General features: G+C 40.7%; 1 protein-coding gene across 1 annotated transcript in view; it reads left to right on the top strand.

Annotated features, from left to right (window-relative positions):
- LOC134656073 (probable ATP-dependent RNA helicase spindle-E) overlaps positions 1-8970 on the top strand; it is a 42620-nt gene extending 33650 nt beyond the window's left edge. Inside the window, exons 30-39 of the mRNA XM_063511591.1 lie at positions 71-218; positions 1933-2054; positions 6504-6829; positions 6989-7118; positions 7172-7378; positions 7432-7638; positions 7692-7898; positions 7952-8158; positions 8212-8418; positions 8789-8970. Of these exons, the coding sequence (XP_063367661.1) occupies positions 71-218; positions 1933-2054; positions 6504-6829; positions 6989-7118; positions 7172-7378; positions 7432-7638; positions 7692-7898; positions 7952-8158; positions 8212-8418; positions 8789-8927 (1900 nt within the window). The 3' untranslated portion in view covers positions 8928-8970. The remainder of the gene's footprint in view (positions 1-70; positions 219-1932; positions 2055-6503; positions 6830-6988; positions 7119-7171; positions 7379-7431; positions 7639-7691; positions 7899-7951; positions 8159-8211; positions 8419-8788) is intronic.
- Positions 8971-16254: the final 7284 nt, after the last annotated feature.

Consider the following 16254-nt stretch of genomic DNA (forward strand, 5'->3'; position numbering starts at 1 on the left):
GAATTGTACAAGTTTATTTCTGTCCCCATGTATTTTCCTGTCAGTGTTTGAATGTGTGTTACGTGGCAAGGGCGGAGCTCCGGCGCGGCGTGTGCGGCGCGCGGTACTGCGCGGCGCTGTGCGGGCTCGGCTGCTCGCGCGGCGGCGCGCCGCTCTTCCCCGAGCACGACCTGCTCGTCAACGTCGACGCCGACCTCGACACCGAGGACGTCAGCAACGTAAGTCACACTATACTCCATCCGACCCGAAGCCGATGGCCCTGGAACGCTTAAGAGCCAACAGGAGTGGTCATTTCTCCATACAAACGTACTCGACTGTTTCCTCCGTGGGTTTTGAAGCTAGAGCAATGATTTTTTCAACACAGATTAATATTGTCAATATCTGTGTCGGACCGTTTTGCTTTTTTTGATATTTTTGTTTTTTAAGCCGCTAGAGCCCTTCAAATATGGCCAAAATTGCCTAATTAACTATGCCGCAATGAGAGGCGTCGTATTCAAAACTGATATCAATTAGCCAAAAAATCCAAACGGTCCGACACAGATAATTTCATAATCATTTAGATTTCCAAATTTGGTTACGATTGGTTAAGTTTTGCAGGAGGAAACAGTCGAGTACGAAACCTCGATTTTTGAGATTTTTACGCAGGATTTTTCGCCTTGTCCTTATCGCACTAGTTTTAGGAGCCGCTTCCGTTAGCGAGACGGGTATATTTACCTAAAATATTTAAATCTCAGCTCCTGTTTCGTCTTAAGCTTTGGATTCCTCCGAAAACGGTGCCGTCATATGACGGCCGCTATATAGCGGTGAATGACGTCACTAGAACGTTGTCTATGTAAACAAGATGGCGCGGTTTCCTAGACGGCGTTGAGACGCTACGTTGACATAGCGTAAAAAAGCGGTGCCGTCATATGGATGACGGCCGTCATGACGGTGTCGATAGTTTCGTGAACGTTTTATTAGATAGCGGTGACGCCGTTTTTAATAAATGACACGAGATTTGAATAAATGATTCCGTACTACGATTATTTTCCTCTTCCGATGATATTTCATCCTCCAAGTAAATTATAGATGGTCAAGCAAATCTTGTCAGTAGAAAAAGGCGCGAAATTCAAATTTTCTATGGGACGATATCCATTCGCGCCTACATTTTTCAAATTTGCCGCTTTGACCTTGGTGGATGACGGTGTGTTATGACGCCGTGGTACTTTCCACATGTCGTCACCGTAAAGACGGCCGTCTTTTGCGGCCATAGCGGCCGCTTTTTTATATGCTATAGCTTTTTTATATGACGGCGCCGCTTTCGGAGGAATCCAAAGCTTTACCGCCGCCCGCCATTCATTTGTTTTAGGCCCCTGGAGCGCCGTGGGATCGCTCCGCCGCTCGCCACGGCGGTGACGTAGCGCGAAGTTCTGTATCGCGGTGTAGGTAACGCGCCTCGACCATGACTAGTTTACCTACACCGTCATACAAGGTTCCCGCCGTGCCGCGGCGGAGCGGTGCCACGTCGCTAAGTTGGTTCTGCGCCTTAGTGTAAGGCCTGAGTGGACGCTTGAGTTGGGCGTGCAGCGCGGCGGGGCGCATGTTAGACAAATGCAAGGGTATAGGAGCGGCCTTAGTGCACGCTGCTCAAATCACTTGTGAGCCCGACGCCACGCTGCACGCCCCGCCGAACGCTCCGCTTCGAGCGTCCACTCAGGCCTTTCACTTAACCACCATACGTTGGCAGTCGGAGTCAGTGTCGAGCGTGCACGCCGAGTCGTTAGTGTTCTAGGCAGCTATACGATCGGCGACGAAACGTAGATATAAATTATTCCATAACTGATGCGAGTAGGATTACTCTACCTACAAGTACTTTTTGAAATTGAAATAGTTTATTTAAACACTAACAGTTGACACTGTAGTTTATCAGAACAAAAATAAATGGTGTTATAGATTAACCACATCCGTTACCTGATGGACTACTCGATCTACTGCCGCGAGGGGCAGGACACGCCCGCCATCGACGACGAGGCGCGCCAGAAGGTGCCCGGGACCATCCGCGACATTCTCTTCAAGTAAGTGCTCTATCATTATCAGTTTATTTGAACTCAAACCTTCACACGTAGTCTCGCTAGTCCGTATCTTACTTCGCTCGGACGGATTAGTTAAATCGTACGATCTATACTTGGTCAACCAGATCTTGTCAGTAGAAAAAGGCGGCAAATTTGAAAAATGTAGGCGCGAAGGGATATCGTCCCATATAAAATTTGAATTTCGCGCCTTTTTTTACTGACAAGATTTGCTTGACCATCTATACTAATTATTTCCTTAATTTGATACATACATAGCATAAGGCCGCTCATGTCTAGTTGTATTGCTTCGAAGTATAAACAGTTCTGCAACACCAAAACTAAAAAGCGGCCAAGTGCGAGTCGGACTCGCCCATGAAGGGTTCCGTATTTAGGCGATTTATGACGTATAAAAAAAAACTACTTACTAGATCTCGTTCAAACCAATTTTCGGTGGAAGTTTACATGGTAATGTACATCATATATTTTTTTTTAGTTTTATCATTCTCTTATTTTAGAAGTTACAGGGGGGGGGACACACATTTTACCACTTTGGAAGTGTCTCTCGCGCAAACTATTCAGTTTAGAAAAAAATGATATTAGAAACCTCAATATCATTTTTGAAGACCTATCCCTATGGATCTATATACCCCACACCTATGGGTTTGATGAAAAAAAAATTTTGAGTTTCAGTTCGAAGTATGGGGAACCCCAAAAATTTATTGTTTTTTTTCTATTTTTGTGTGAAAATCTTAAGAGGCCTTATTCCTTAGAGCGTTCACCGATTTCACGAAATAACACTCGATAGATGGCGTTGGTGCTCGGTACGCGAGCGCCGGCAAAGTTAAGCGCGTTTCAACGCAGGCGAGAATAATATTGATACTTTTCAATTTAATTGCAAAGTAACATTATTTTTAGCGTTATATTGGCACTCTTTATTTTATTTTATAAGCATGGTAGTAGTCAATAGAGTGTATGTGTTGGGATAATATATAACCAGAGGCGAGTAAATAATAACAATATTTACCTCTGGCATGGAATTATTGTGACAATCACTCTTCTTATGAATAAGGTGTATTCGGGTATTTCCGAATGAACGAATAGTGGCGGATAATTCCGAAAGCTGACTCTTACTACAACGGAATATGAGTGATTTTACAATGATTTTCGGAATTACCCGAATAAACCTTACTACTAATATTTGTCATTGTAGTAGTGTTGTATTTTCAAACTTCTTTAGCGGCGCTGTGCACTTTTTGAAGTGGGGAAAAAATGTTAAACTCGCGACAGATCACGTGACCGTAAGACGGACACGTGACCTGATCAAAAAACTGTTACAATGTTATTGAGTTTTTCTTTATTAATTTAAATGCCATCTAGTGAGTTTCCCTCTAACCGGTATTAATATAACTCGAGTACCAACAGTGATGTGCTTAGGGGTTTCAAGTAATGCGACGAAATAACGCTAGATGGCATTAACATCAATTATACATAGTGCTGCAGACATTTTGCACTAGTCATTGAGTTTTCACTTCTGCCGGCACTCCCGGAGTGCAACCCGTTGTTTTTTTTTTACAAACCATGACAAACCATGAGTTTTGTTTACATTTTTGCTGCCCACAAATTGTCGTCTTTTTGTACTATTTCTGTTTTTAGGGGAAAGTCGGGGCCCGTCCATACTGCAAATAAACATGTTTCTTTATTTGTGATATGCAACTGGCCCTATCTGTTAAAACCAGTCATTGTTTTTATTTAAAACCATGATACCGTTGACTACATTCCACATTTTTTTTTGTTTGATGGCCTCGTCGGGGTCAATACCGAAATCCGATTATTTATATTATGCCATCTTCGCTCCACTCCATTAAGATACCCTGGACAGAGGGCCTACCGCGAACCACGTTCGACGTGTTACCTCCCTGTCACACTTACGTACGAATTTACAAGTGCGACAGAGAGGCAACACGTCGAACGTGGTTCGCGGTAGGCGCTCAGGCCTATGGAACTCTCCGCGCGAGCACGGATTTATACCTACGAATCTCTTCCCGTTCACGGTAGAAAATCAAGCTAGTTGGTCGCCAGCGCTCGAATATGCCAAAATGTATGCGAAATAAATGTCTTCTTCACGAACAAATAACACATGTTGTAGTGTGGAATTGTGGATGGATGCAGAAACAAAAAAAAAACTAATAAAAAAATCCGTGTTTGCTCTACCGATTGATAGGAAAAGTAACTATTAGACGTTCTCAATATAAGTACTTATACCAATTTTTTTTACGATAGTCGCAAGCTACGTAGTACGCCGTTTTATAAACCGCGTAGTGTTTACGCGGTTTATAAAACGGCGTAAACACTACGGTTACTGTAGGGAGATATGACCTTTTAAAATATTTCGCAGTCACTCATCATAATAAATAATAAAATAAGGAAAAACCCTAACTTAAGACAAAAGATAAATAAAGAGAATAATAAAATAAATTTATAAGTAATTAATAATGATAAAAGGAATATTATAATTATTAATTACTTATTGCAACTTATCTTGCTCATAGTTATTTTACAATTAATAAAACTTATATTTGTACCTTAGGTAAGTAGGTAGGTATCTTTCATACAATCTATAGTTTAGGTAAGTAGGTAGGTACTTATTTGTAAAATAATTTCTAAGCGTCGGTAACCCTAGCTTTGTGCCGGTGCGCGCGGTGCGGGGAGCGGTGCGTTGAAGGTCATTCCATTGTATTTTTGTGTAGGTATTAAAACGGTAGGCATTTGAGTTTTCTTTGAGAGATAAGTATCTGTTCGTAAGAACTATAATATAGCCCTGTGCCCTGGACCTCATCTAGATCGATGGTACTCGTCAGGGCAAAGCTATTGAGCCCAAACACGATATAGTTATGATGAGTAGATAAGGAGTTCTGGTGACCAACTCCTGACTCCATTATGAGAACCTGGACCTCATCTAGATAGATGGTGCTCGTCAAGGCAAATCGAATGCGCCCAAACACGATGGAGTTATGATAAGTAGATTAGGAGTTCTGGTGACCAACTCCTGACTCCATCATGAGACCCTGGACCTCATCTAGATAGATGGTGCTCGTCAGGACAAATCTAATAATCCTAAATACGATGGAGTTATGATGAGTAGATTAGGAGTTCTGGTGACCGACTCCTGACTCCATCATGAGACCCTGGACCTCCTCAAGATATATAGTGCTCGTCAGGGCAAATCTAATGAGCCCAAACACGATGGAGTGATAATATGTAGATTAGGAGTTCTGGTGACCAACTCCTGACTCCATCATGAGAACCTGGACCTCATCTAGAACGAAGGTACTCGTCGAGGCAAATCTATTGAGCCCAAACACGATGGAGTTATGATGAGTAGATTAGGAGTTCGGTGACCAACTCCTGACTCCATCATGAGAACCTGGACATTATCCAGGTCGTCCGGGTATAATAATAATGCAAAACCTAACCAGTATTCAAGTAACACTGAAAACCTATCACCTAGCGAGAGACTGTTGTTGAAATTAAATATGGTGTAAAAAATGTACTTATTTGTATCAAGATTTTCTAGTCGCTGTATACAGCACTTCTCGGAACTCTCTGGCTGTTTACGAACGCACCATAGTCACCGAACGCCTGACGATCGAGCACAGGTCCGTCCCCTAAGCCGCCTCGGCGGAGAATGAGCGCGCGGCGTCGGTGCAGCGTGATTTATACGTGTTTTAAAATAATATAAATTTACGGCAAGGTAGGTCCTATAGTTATGATTACTTTTTTATGGGTTAACGTATAGTTATAGTTTGCTATAATATTATTTTTAGGGCAAAATAATAGTACAATTTGCGATAAAAAAATATAATGTAACCCTGTTTTCACCCAAAAAATGAAGAAAGTTCGGAAGGTTAAATATCCATTTTTTTTAATGAATCTTTGATTTTCAATAGTCTTAGCCGCTCGTAAAAGATATGGTGAATTGAATTGTAATCATTTCTGTATCAAATGATTCTTGTTTACTGCAAAATTGAGAACCGAAACGACAGTTCTCACTGCAAATTTTGAAAAAGCCTCCCAAGAAAACTCATTTATTTTAGGTTTAAAAAGAGAAAATGTCAACTTGAACGGTCTTACTTGCTAGTTTAAGAAATGATTATTTAAGTACGTTATCAGTTTTTGAATGAATACTAATAGTTACGTCGTAATCTTGAATGAAAAAGGTAACAGATTGCAAAAAACGCTCGCTTGTAGGACTAAGGACTCTTAATACGGTTCACAGAATACATCTACTTACCAAGTTTCAACAGTATAGTTCTTATAGTTTCGGAGAAAAGTGGCTGTGACATACGGACGGACAGACAGACGGACAGACAGACAGACAGACATGACGAATCTATAAGGGTTCCGTTTTTTGCCATTTGGCTACGGAACCCTAAAAGCAATTATACCCACCAGACTAATGGAGAAGCGGCGTAAACACCGCGAACCTGAAACCATCCCCAACTCGTGGGAGTGGAACTCCGTGCCCGAAGACGAGCTGCTCGAGATCGCTGCGCCCGAGCTGACGGCCTGCGCCACGGCCTACCCGCTCCACTCGCCGCAGGAGCTGCGCCCCATACCTCGCGAGCACCTCGACCACCTCAAGCGGGAGGTCGACAAGCTGCGCCTGCTGGTCGACAGGTACTCACACACTAGGACACTGCGCCACGGCCTACCCGCTCCACTCGCCGCAGAAGCTGCGCCCCATACCTCGCGAGCACCTCGACCACCTCAAGCGGGAGGTCGACAAGCTGCGCCTGCTGGTCGACAGGTACTCACACACTAGGACACTGCGCCACGGCCTACCCGCTCCACTCGCCGCAGGAGCTGCGCCCCATACCTCGCGAGCACCTCGACCACCTCAAGCGGGAGGTCGACAAGCTGCGCCTGCTGGTCGACAGGTACTCACACACTAGGACACTGCGCCACGGCCTACCCGCTCCACTCGCCGCAGGAGCTGCGCCCCATACCTCGCGAGCACCTCGACCACCTGAAGCGGGAGGTCGACAAGCTGCGCCTGCTGGTCGACAGGTACTCACACACTAGGACACTGCGCCACGGCCTACCTGCTCCACTCGCCGCAGGAGCTGCGCCCCATACCTCGCGAGCACCTCGACCACCTCAAGCGGGAGGTCGACAAGCTGCGCCTGCTGGTCGACAGGTACTCACACACTAGGACACTGCGCCACGGCCTACCTGCTCCACTCGCCGCAGGAGCTGCGCCCCATACCTCGCGAGCACCTCGACCACCTCAAGCGGGAGGTCGACAAGCTGCGCCTGCTGGTCGACAGGTACTCACACACTAGGACACTGCGCCACGGCCTACCTGCTCTACTCGCCGCAGGAGCTGCGGCCCATACCTCGCGAGCACCTCGACCACCTCAAGCGGGAGGTCGACAAGCTGCGCCTGCTGGTCGACAGGTACTCACACACTAGGACACTGTGCCACGGCCTACCCGCTCCACTCGCCGCAGGAGCTGCGCCCCATACCTCGCGAGCACCTCGACCACCTCAAGCGGGAGGTCGACAAGCTGCGCCTGCTGGTCGACAGGTACTCACACACTAGGACACTGCGCCACGGCCTACCCGCTCCACTCGCCGCAGAAGCTGCGCCCCATACCTCGCGAGCACCTCGACCACCTCAAGCGGGAGGTCGAAAAGCTGCGCCTGCTGGTCGACAGGTACTCACACACTAGGACACTGCGCCACGGCCTACCCGCTCCACTCGCCGCAGGAGCTGCGCCCCATACCTCGCGAGCACCTCGACCACCTCAAGCGGGAGGTCGACAAGCTGCGCCTGCTGGTCGACAGGTACTCACACACTAGGACACTGCGCCACGGCCTACCCGCTCCACTCGCCGCAGGAGCTGCGCCCCATACCTCGCGAGCACCTCGACCACCTCAAGCGGGAGGTCGACAAGCTGCGCCTGCTGGTCGACAGGTACTCACACACTAGGACACTGCGCCACGGCCTACCCGCTCCACTCGCCGCAGGAGCTGCGCCCCATACCTCGCGAGCACCTCGACCACCTCAAGCGGGAGGTCGACAAGCTGCGCCTGCTGGTCGACAGGTACTCACACACTAGGACACTGCGCCACGGCCTACCCGCTCCACTCGCCGCAGGAGCTGCGCCCCATACCTCGCGAGCACCTCGACCACCTCAAGCGGGAGGTCGACAAGCTGCGCCTGCTGGTCGACAGGTACTCACACACTAGGACACTGCGCCACGGCCTACCCGCTCCACTCGCCGCAGGAGCTGCGCCCCATACCTCGCGAGCACCTCGACCACCTCAAGCGGGAGGTCGACAAGCTGCGCCTGCTGGTCGACAGGTATTCTAACATTAAATACCGAACACGATTAAACCTCCGACCACCAATAACACGGCTGTCACTCTGACAAAGTGAGAGGATGAGGAATCTCTGAGAAACAAGTTTCATTATTTTACTATGTCGTAACTTTTACACGAGAGCTTTTAAAACAGATATTACCTAACCTTTTGAACGCCAAGAACAAAACTAGGTGTTATGACATGACGTACGCTGTCAAAATAACCTTCACACTTTCAAGTTAGGTTTACATTAGCTCGCTTGCGCCTGTGACCTTGGAGTGTGACGTTTTTCTTTATACAGCGTTCAAAGGGTTAAAACCACGCAACCACGTGTATATATAGAACAAGATATAATAGCGTCGTTTTTCCAGATCGTCGATCTCAACGAGCGCCGAGTTGTCCTGCCCGCTGTGCGGCACACCGCCCATGCCCACGCACGCCATGCGCATACATCTGTACTCAAACTCGCACAAGGAAAAGGAGGAGGACTTTGCTGTCTTCAACGCCTAAAGGGTCTTTATCGAGGCGTAGACACACGGTACCAGTGGCTTCAATACTTGTTTACAGTTGTCAAAAGCTCAACTTGGTAGAAGATACTCAATAAAATTATTGTTGACCGAATTTACATCTCACAATCGTCCCTACAACATGGTAAATAAAACAAGAAAACTGACAATGTCTACATAATATTGGAGGTACGTGAATTTGTATAGACTATTCGTCCAGCCCTAGTAGCACGGTCGCATTTTTATCGTTTATCACCATGCCTGTCACGTTCTAACAAGTATGTAAGTGCGAAAGTGACGGGCATAGTGATAGTCGATAAAAATGGAACCGTGCTGAGCCCGCAGGTCTACACCAAATGGTACCAATGTCTGATGATTGTTTTCAGTATTTTCAAGTGCCCAAGTGGAGGTGAAGTTAATTCATCTTTAAGCACTAAATTTACGTCTTCCCTTGTAATTTAGGGATGTTTAACTACACCCGACGGTACCATATTGATATTTATGGGCCCGTTATCTCAAGTAATATAGTTTTAAGTCTTAACTTTTGTTTCCTATTTTTGTTGTTAGAGTTTAATTTTATTTTACTACTTGCCGATACGCGAATAGTTGATGCGTAGGCTAATAAACTATATTTTTTTGTTAAAAACTAGTATGATCTGATTATTAAAATGCTGTCTACATTTAGAATTACAAGCGCATTGACAAAGGTATTCGTTGATAGTTTATGACAGTAAAAATTATAATACATATCTACATATACATTTTTGGCTAGTCATAAATGTTATAAATAATCAGTGCCATTTTATACGCCTTACTGTCGTTTCAAAGTAAGTTGAGGCATAGAGAAATATAGTAAGACAAGAGTGCTCACTCCATACATCAGTTAGACTATTAATTTCAGTGTCTACATCTAGCTGTTCTGTGTGTGTCTGTCGATGCTAATAGACTTTTTGGTACTAAAACTGATACATGGAGTGAGCAATCTATGTATTTTTTTCTCTATGGTTGAGGTGAGGTAAGAAATATACTTAAGGTGCTGATACATTTGAGCATTCACTTGAACAGAATAGAACATTCGCCGTTTTTAAAATTGGCGACCCGCTTTTACTTGTAATATTACATTCGATAGAATGCTCATTTCATTACTCAAGTGTATCAGCCTTTATGGAATCGTCATAGTGTTCGTCTTACCCCGAGCGAATTATACTATGATCTTGATCTTCTTACCCCATCTTACCTCATATCATTCCAAAATAACCTTTAGAAGTACGCTGATCCTTAGTGTTCAGTACAATAGCTTATTAATTATGTATAGTTCTCGTAATATCGTCCATCATTTCAGTTTATAGGTAACTTGTTTATACTTATACTTGTTTTGTTTGTTGTTATAACTGTTAGATAAGTTTTGTCTCAAAAATGTTTAGTTTAATTACTTGTAAAAGGCTTATTGTGATGATTAAGGAGCTGAAATGGCCAATTTACCAAACCTATAAGTAGGTAATAAGTTAAATTACGATAAAACTAGTTACGAATAGGTATCATTCGTTGTGATGTGACATGTATGGGAACATACGACATTTCTCCATGTTGATTGTATAAGACAAAGATTATATAATAAATGAGTATATGTATAAATATGTAATTTGTTATCAATGGCCCGCAAACCTCCTGAAACTAGTTAGTGTCATGGGTACCATCGTTGACACAGTTGACTGGTCTTATGTAAACCTTATTGCAACGACATAAAGTCTAGCATGGCCAATTATATCTGTTAATACTCACCTTGATAGAGAGGTTTCACACACGATTGAACAATGTGGATACGCTCTGTATATCTTGGGATTGGACTTCTTGAACCTTTTTTTTATATTTATCGTGTGTATTATTTAATTAGCAGCAGCTGTGTCTATGCTTTTGCTTATAGACCTACGGAATAATGTGTTCAATTGTTCTTGAATAGCCGTCAGGAATGGCGATCTACGGGTGCCTCGACAAGTTTTAATGATTATTATAACAGGGAAAAAAACAAGTACAGTCGCCATCAGATATATCGGCGCCGCCAAGGCATTCACAAATATCTGAACACGCACTCTAACACCTTCACAATAGAGGCGTGTTCAGATATTTGTGAATGCCTTGGCTGTACAAAAATCATCTGTCAAGGACAAACTACAGGCAATTACATAAATATAATAGCCCAAATTCGTCCCACAATTAAAACCAATCTAATGATGACACTCCATGCGTTATAATATAAATACGTTTGGGCTGCAGAATCTCGATGAAATGCAATATCACATACGTACTCGAAAACCTCATCACATCTGCAGTATGATAAAAAAACAATTTATGAATGCTAAACAAAAATTTCCATTGAATAATTTTACGGTTTAGACTCACTCGCGCGACATGTTTCGGAGAGCCTAGGTCTCCTTTCTCAAGCACTAACAGTGCGAGCAGCGTTCACGACGGCGCTGAACGGCGCTGACCCGCGCTGGCTCTCCGAAACATGTCGCGCGAGTGACTTAAAACAAGTGAGTCTAAACCGTAAAATTATTCAATGTTAGTATGTCTCACAACAGTTTAAATTCGAAAAATTTCCAATCGTAATTTGTATCACAACTGTCTCCGATTTGTTATACAAACTCATTAGTGATTCCTTATTTACACGTCCACGTTATGACCTCCGTTGGTACCAGTTTTCTATAAATTACCATAAGAGTAATATTGGCGATCAATCGTCCGCCGGCGGACGACGCTCTCGAACTTGAAAACGCCTAGTTTGTTGTTGTTTTAGTTTTATGACATAAGTGACATAACGGTTGCATTTGAAAAATATAAAAGTACTTAACCTTAAACGATGTGGAAAACGGGGGAGGACGTCGATGCTGTTGTAAGGTAAGTCAGTTTTATTTATGTTTACCCTTTTTTATTCGTTTTGAATTTAATTACGGCAGGAATCACGAATAAGTTGTTTGTTTACTCAACGTGAGTTTGTTAAAAATTGTAATTGATAATTAAAAATGTATGCTACTTATATCACAAAAATATGAATAGGTATACTTTACATAGCTTACCTTGAGTAGGTATTTTCGGTCGGGGTATTTGTATTTTGTATAAATTGAATGAGCATTATCTTATACGAACATTAAATCATTAATAGGTAAAATTAAAATAACTGGTATCAAATTTCAGTGCAGAAAAGTGGGAGGTCAAGGGCAGATTGCTTTACAGTTTATTACGTAAGTTCGTTCTTTGAAACAAATTGATTGCAAACAAAAGGATGCAGAGGTATTCAACTGTTTTATTTATAATAGTGATTATAAGTCAGCGAAATTATCGCATCTGGATAATGGTTAATAAATAATAAAGGAACAATATACGTAGTTAGTAACCCACATTGGCGCACGGCTTTGAGCCGAATTATTAAAATAAGTACCTACGCCACGAACGTTTGGTTACGTCTCTGCTGTGCAATTAATGTTTAGAATTACATACGTAGATTTAACGACAATTTAAAAAATATTTTGGGGTTCAAGCATTTATTCGTAACAATGTATATATATTATCTAAACCACACCTACGTAAAAAATGAGAAAAAGGAAAAATCATTCGAATAAACTTTCATCGATCGGGTTTGAAGTATCCATATACCTACTTATTACACAGGTACGAGTAGTAACTGATAGATAGATAGATAGATGATTTATTTCATGAAAGACAATTACATAATAAGTTTGCATTGATGTCAAAAATATAAGAATTTCTATCATGATCGTCAAAATAAAAATAAAAAATAAAAATGAAAATAATAACAATACTAATGAAATAAAGTTATAGCTCCAATAAGGATTGTCAAACAATTAAAATAAGAGTAAGTAGGTAAATACTTACAAATCCAAAATATAAATTTACAATGTCAGAACTTACGAGAATACAAGAACAGAAAAAATAAAAACAATGAATAAAAGTCAATTAATTTCCAATTGGAACAGTCGTTAATAAGAGTAGGTATAAAATAATATCTCCCAATAAGAATCGTCAACACACAACATCAACAATATAAAAAAACAATTCTGTAATAATAAAAATTCAATTCTGTAACAATAAAAAAACAACTATAGTAACAGCACCAGTCATGGGACATTTAAGAGGAAATTTGGAGTATTTGTGATATTTCCCTGATACCGGCAAAAGTTCTACCGCTTAGCGTGTTTAAAGATGAAAATCCTATCCATCTTTTATGTTTCAGGCGTGTTATATCAAAGATACTGCAATTAGTTTCCACATAATTTACAAATTAAAACTATGCCTTTTTTCTCCAGTCATGGACACCAAAGCTCCAGTAATGGTACCCCGGTAATGGACGTGGATCCAGTAATGGGCCCCCTATAATGGACATACCCTATCAGTATAAGATATTGGAACAGGGAATAAATTTTTGGCAAAAAACTAGTTATTAGTCATATTTGGTATAAGCTTTTATGTAAGAATGTATTTTTCTTTTCAAGACAATTCTAACAAACCCAAACACAATAAGGTTGCGTTTATTACAGAGTTCCCATGGCCACCTCCTGTCTCCATCATGAGATCAGGTCCATGTTATCATAATATTGCATTGTCATCCGATTTGCTTACGTATCCAAAATTTCAACTCAATCGGAAATCCGAAAGTGGCTCAAATTCAACTTCCAAGATTTGAACCACACTAACTAACAGGCATGTTAAATAAAATTTTGTAAAAACGATATTAATTTTTTCTACTCCCGTACTTTTATTTGTCATTTAAAGGGTCGTGCACACACCTTTAAACCCCTCTCTTATAGTTGTCAAGACAAGTCTTTAGTCTATTCCCCAAAAAAGTATTTGTGCATACACGCAGTATCTTTTTGGCACTTTTACGATACTTCGTGTAATCACCACTTAAAAAATATTGTATGGAATACATTGTTGCCAACCTAATTTTAATTGTCATTTCTGCCAGATGAGTGAACCATAGACATGTTTTGGTCACATCATCATCATCATCATCAGTTTTCATCTTTATAGGGCTGTATCTCCTAAACCGTGCGTCGTAGCGCAAAAATAATCAAATTTTCGTTCCCCTTTGAATCCCGTAAGTAATATTTAAAAAACACGAAAAACAAAAAAAAATTATAAAAAAGAAAGAAAAATGTTTATGGGTTGTATCTCCTAAACCGTGCGTAGTAGCGCAAAAATATTAAAATGTTCATTCCACTGTAAGAAGCCCCTAATTAATATAAAAAAAACACAAAAGAGAAATAATAAAAAAAAAACAAAAAAAAAATTATAATGCTGTATCTCCTAAACCGTGCGTCGTAGCGCAAAAATAATAAAATGTTCATTCCTCTGTAAGAAACTCCTAATTAATATTTAAAAAAAACACAAAAGAGAAATAAATAAAAAACAAAAAAAAAACTTTATAATGCTGTATCTCCTAAACCGTGCGTCGTATCGCAAAAATAATAAAATGTTCATTCCTCTGTAAGAAACCCCTAATTAATATTATAAAAAAAAAATAAAAAAAAACAAAACAAAACTTTATAATACTGTATCTCCTAAACCGTGCGTCGTAGCGCAAAAATAATCAAATTTTCGTTTCCCTTTGAAACCCCAAAGTAATATTTAAAAAAACACGAAAAACAAAACAAAATAAAAAAAAAAGAAAGAAAAATGTTTATGGGTTACATCTCCTAAACCGTGCGTCGTAGCGCAAAAATAATAAAATGTTCATTCCTCTGTAAGAAACCCCTAATTAATATTAAAAAAACAAAAAAAATAGGTATATATATATTTATAAGGCTGTATCTCCTAAACCGTGCGTCGTGGCGCAAAAATAATAAAATTTTCGTTCCCCTTAAGAATCCCACGCACTGAACAACCTATCACATTAGGACATTAAACAATCATCATCATCTATTCTTATTATTATTTCATTGCATTTCAAAGTAAGTGCTTGGTCGTAGAAAAAGTATTGTATGCAACGTTGTTTAACTGAGTCAAAAAATACTCGTGGCGTCTTTATTAACAATTTTCGGCTTCACGCCACTCGCCTTTTTTGACCCCTCTTAAACAACGGTTGCATAAAATACTATATCCGAAGTCCGAGAAGACTTCCTGACATAGTTCGTAACTACATTATACCTACTTCTGTATTATTTAAACATGAAATTACGCCATGGCAAGCATCATTATGTAAATTGTAAGTTATCCCATCATAGGAGGTATGCAGTTTTAGAGCTCCTATAATGGGATTGGGCAAAATACCATTATTTTTTATACATCTCTAGAGACACAAAATAGTGTGTTGTATACCTTATTTCATGGTAAATGCAATTAACAAAACACATTCTAGTTTACACCAAGTTATAATTAATTACAATTTAATATATGAACTCACCTCTCTTAGCGAAGTTGTTAAGAATTCTTACTAGTTATATTTTTCGGTGACAGGACAACTTTTGGGTTGACGCCAATTTCTTAAAAAGTAACCGAAATTAATAAAAATTCAAACTTAAACAGCTCTATGACTCTTATTTATGGTAAAATATTGCCAGTGTTCATAAACTACTTTTAGATACTTATTTTAGAGGATTTGTGGTTTTATGTCCCATTACCGGTTCCACGTCCATTATAGGGTCCATTACATTAATTCATACAATTGTGAGACTAATACAAAACCGCGGTAATCTCTCTATATACAAGTCCGCAAACTTCAGTTTACATAATTATCTATCATACGAGTTTAGAACTTTGTCGTTTTAAAATGAGAACTGCGCTCTCAATGCTGTTTAATCGTCGCATTTTACTTTATATTTTTTTTTATTAATTAATACTCGTATCTTATTTACTTTGAAACACATCATTAAGCAGTGCATAATTGTAATGACCAAATCGTTAATTAATGTAAAGTAAACATCTTGCAATTTACCAACTTATTACAATGATGTAAAAACAAAACAATATTTTTAGTTAATTGTTTATCATTCTGTTAAATATTAGTTTGGACAAACGTTCAATCAACAATATTCATCCATGTTTAGATCACATTAACGGTGCAGCTCGTCAGATTATAATGATTTTTAATTTAGCAAGATTAAAACCATTAAAATTGGTTAGATATTTTTCGAAAGAGACAATAAGGTAAGAGCTTTAAATACCCATTTTAATTTAACCTATTTATTTAAGCGAGTTGTGCCCTGAAGCATTTGTATACCTAGGTAATAAGATTAGTGCCAGCCGTATATATCCCGCGGCCTGTGGCCTAATAAAATATAAATTACCATTTTTCGATTGTTCGTTTGACCCAG

This window comes from Cydia amplana, chromosome 17 (genome assembly GCF_948474715.1).
Source record: "Cydia amplana chromosome 17, ilCydAmpl1.1, whole genome shotgun sequence".
Taxonomy (NCBI): Eukaryota; Metazoa; Arthropoda; class Insecta; order Lepidoptera; family Tortricidae; genus Cydia; species Cydia amplana.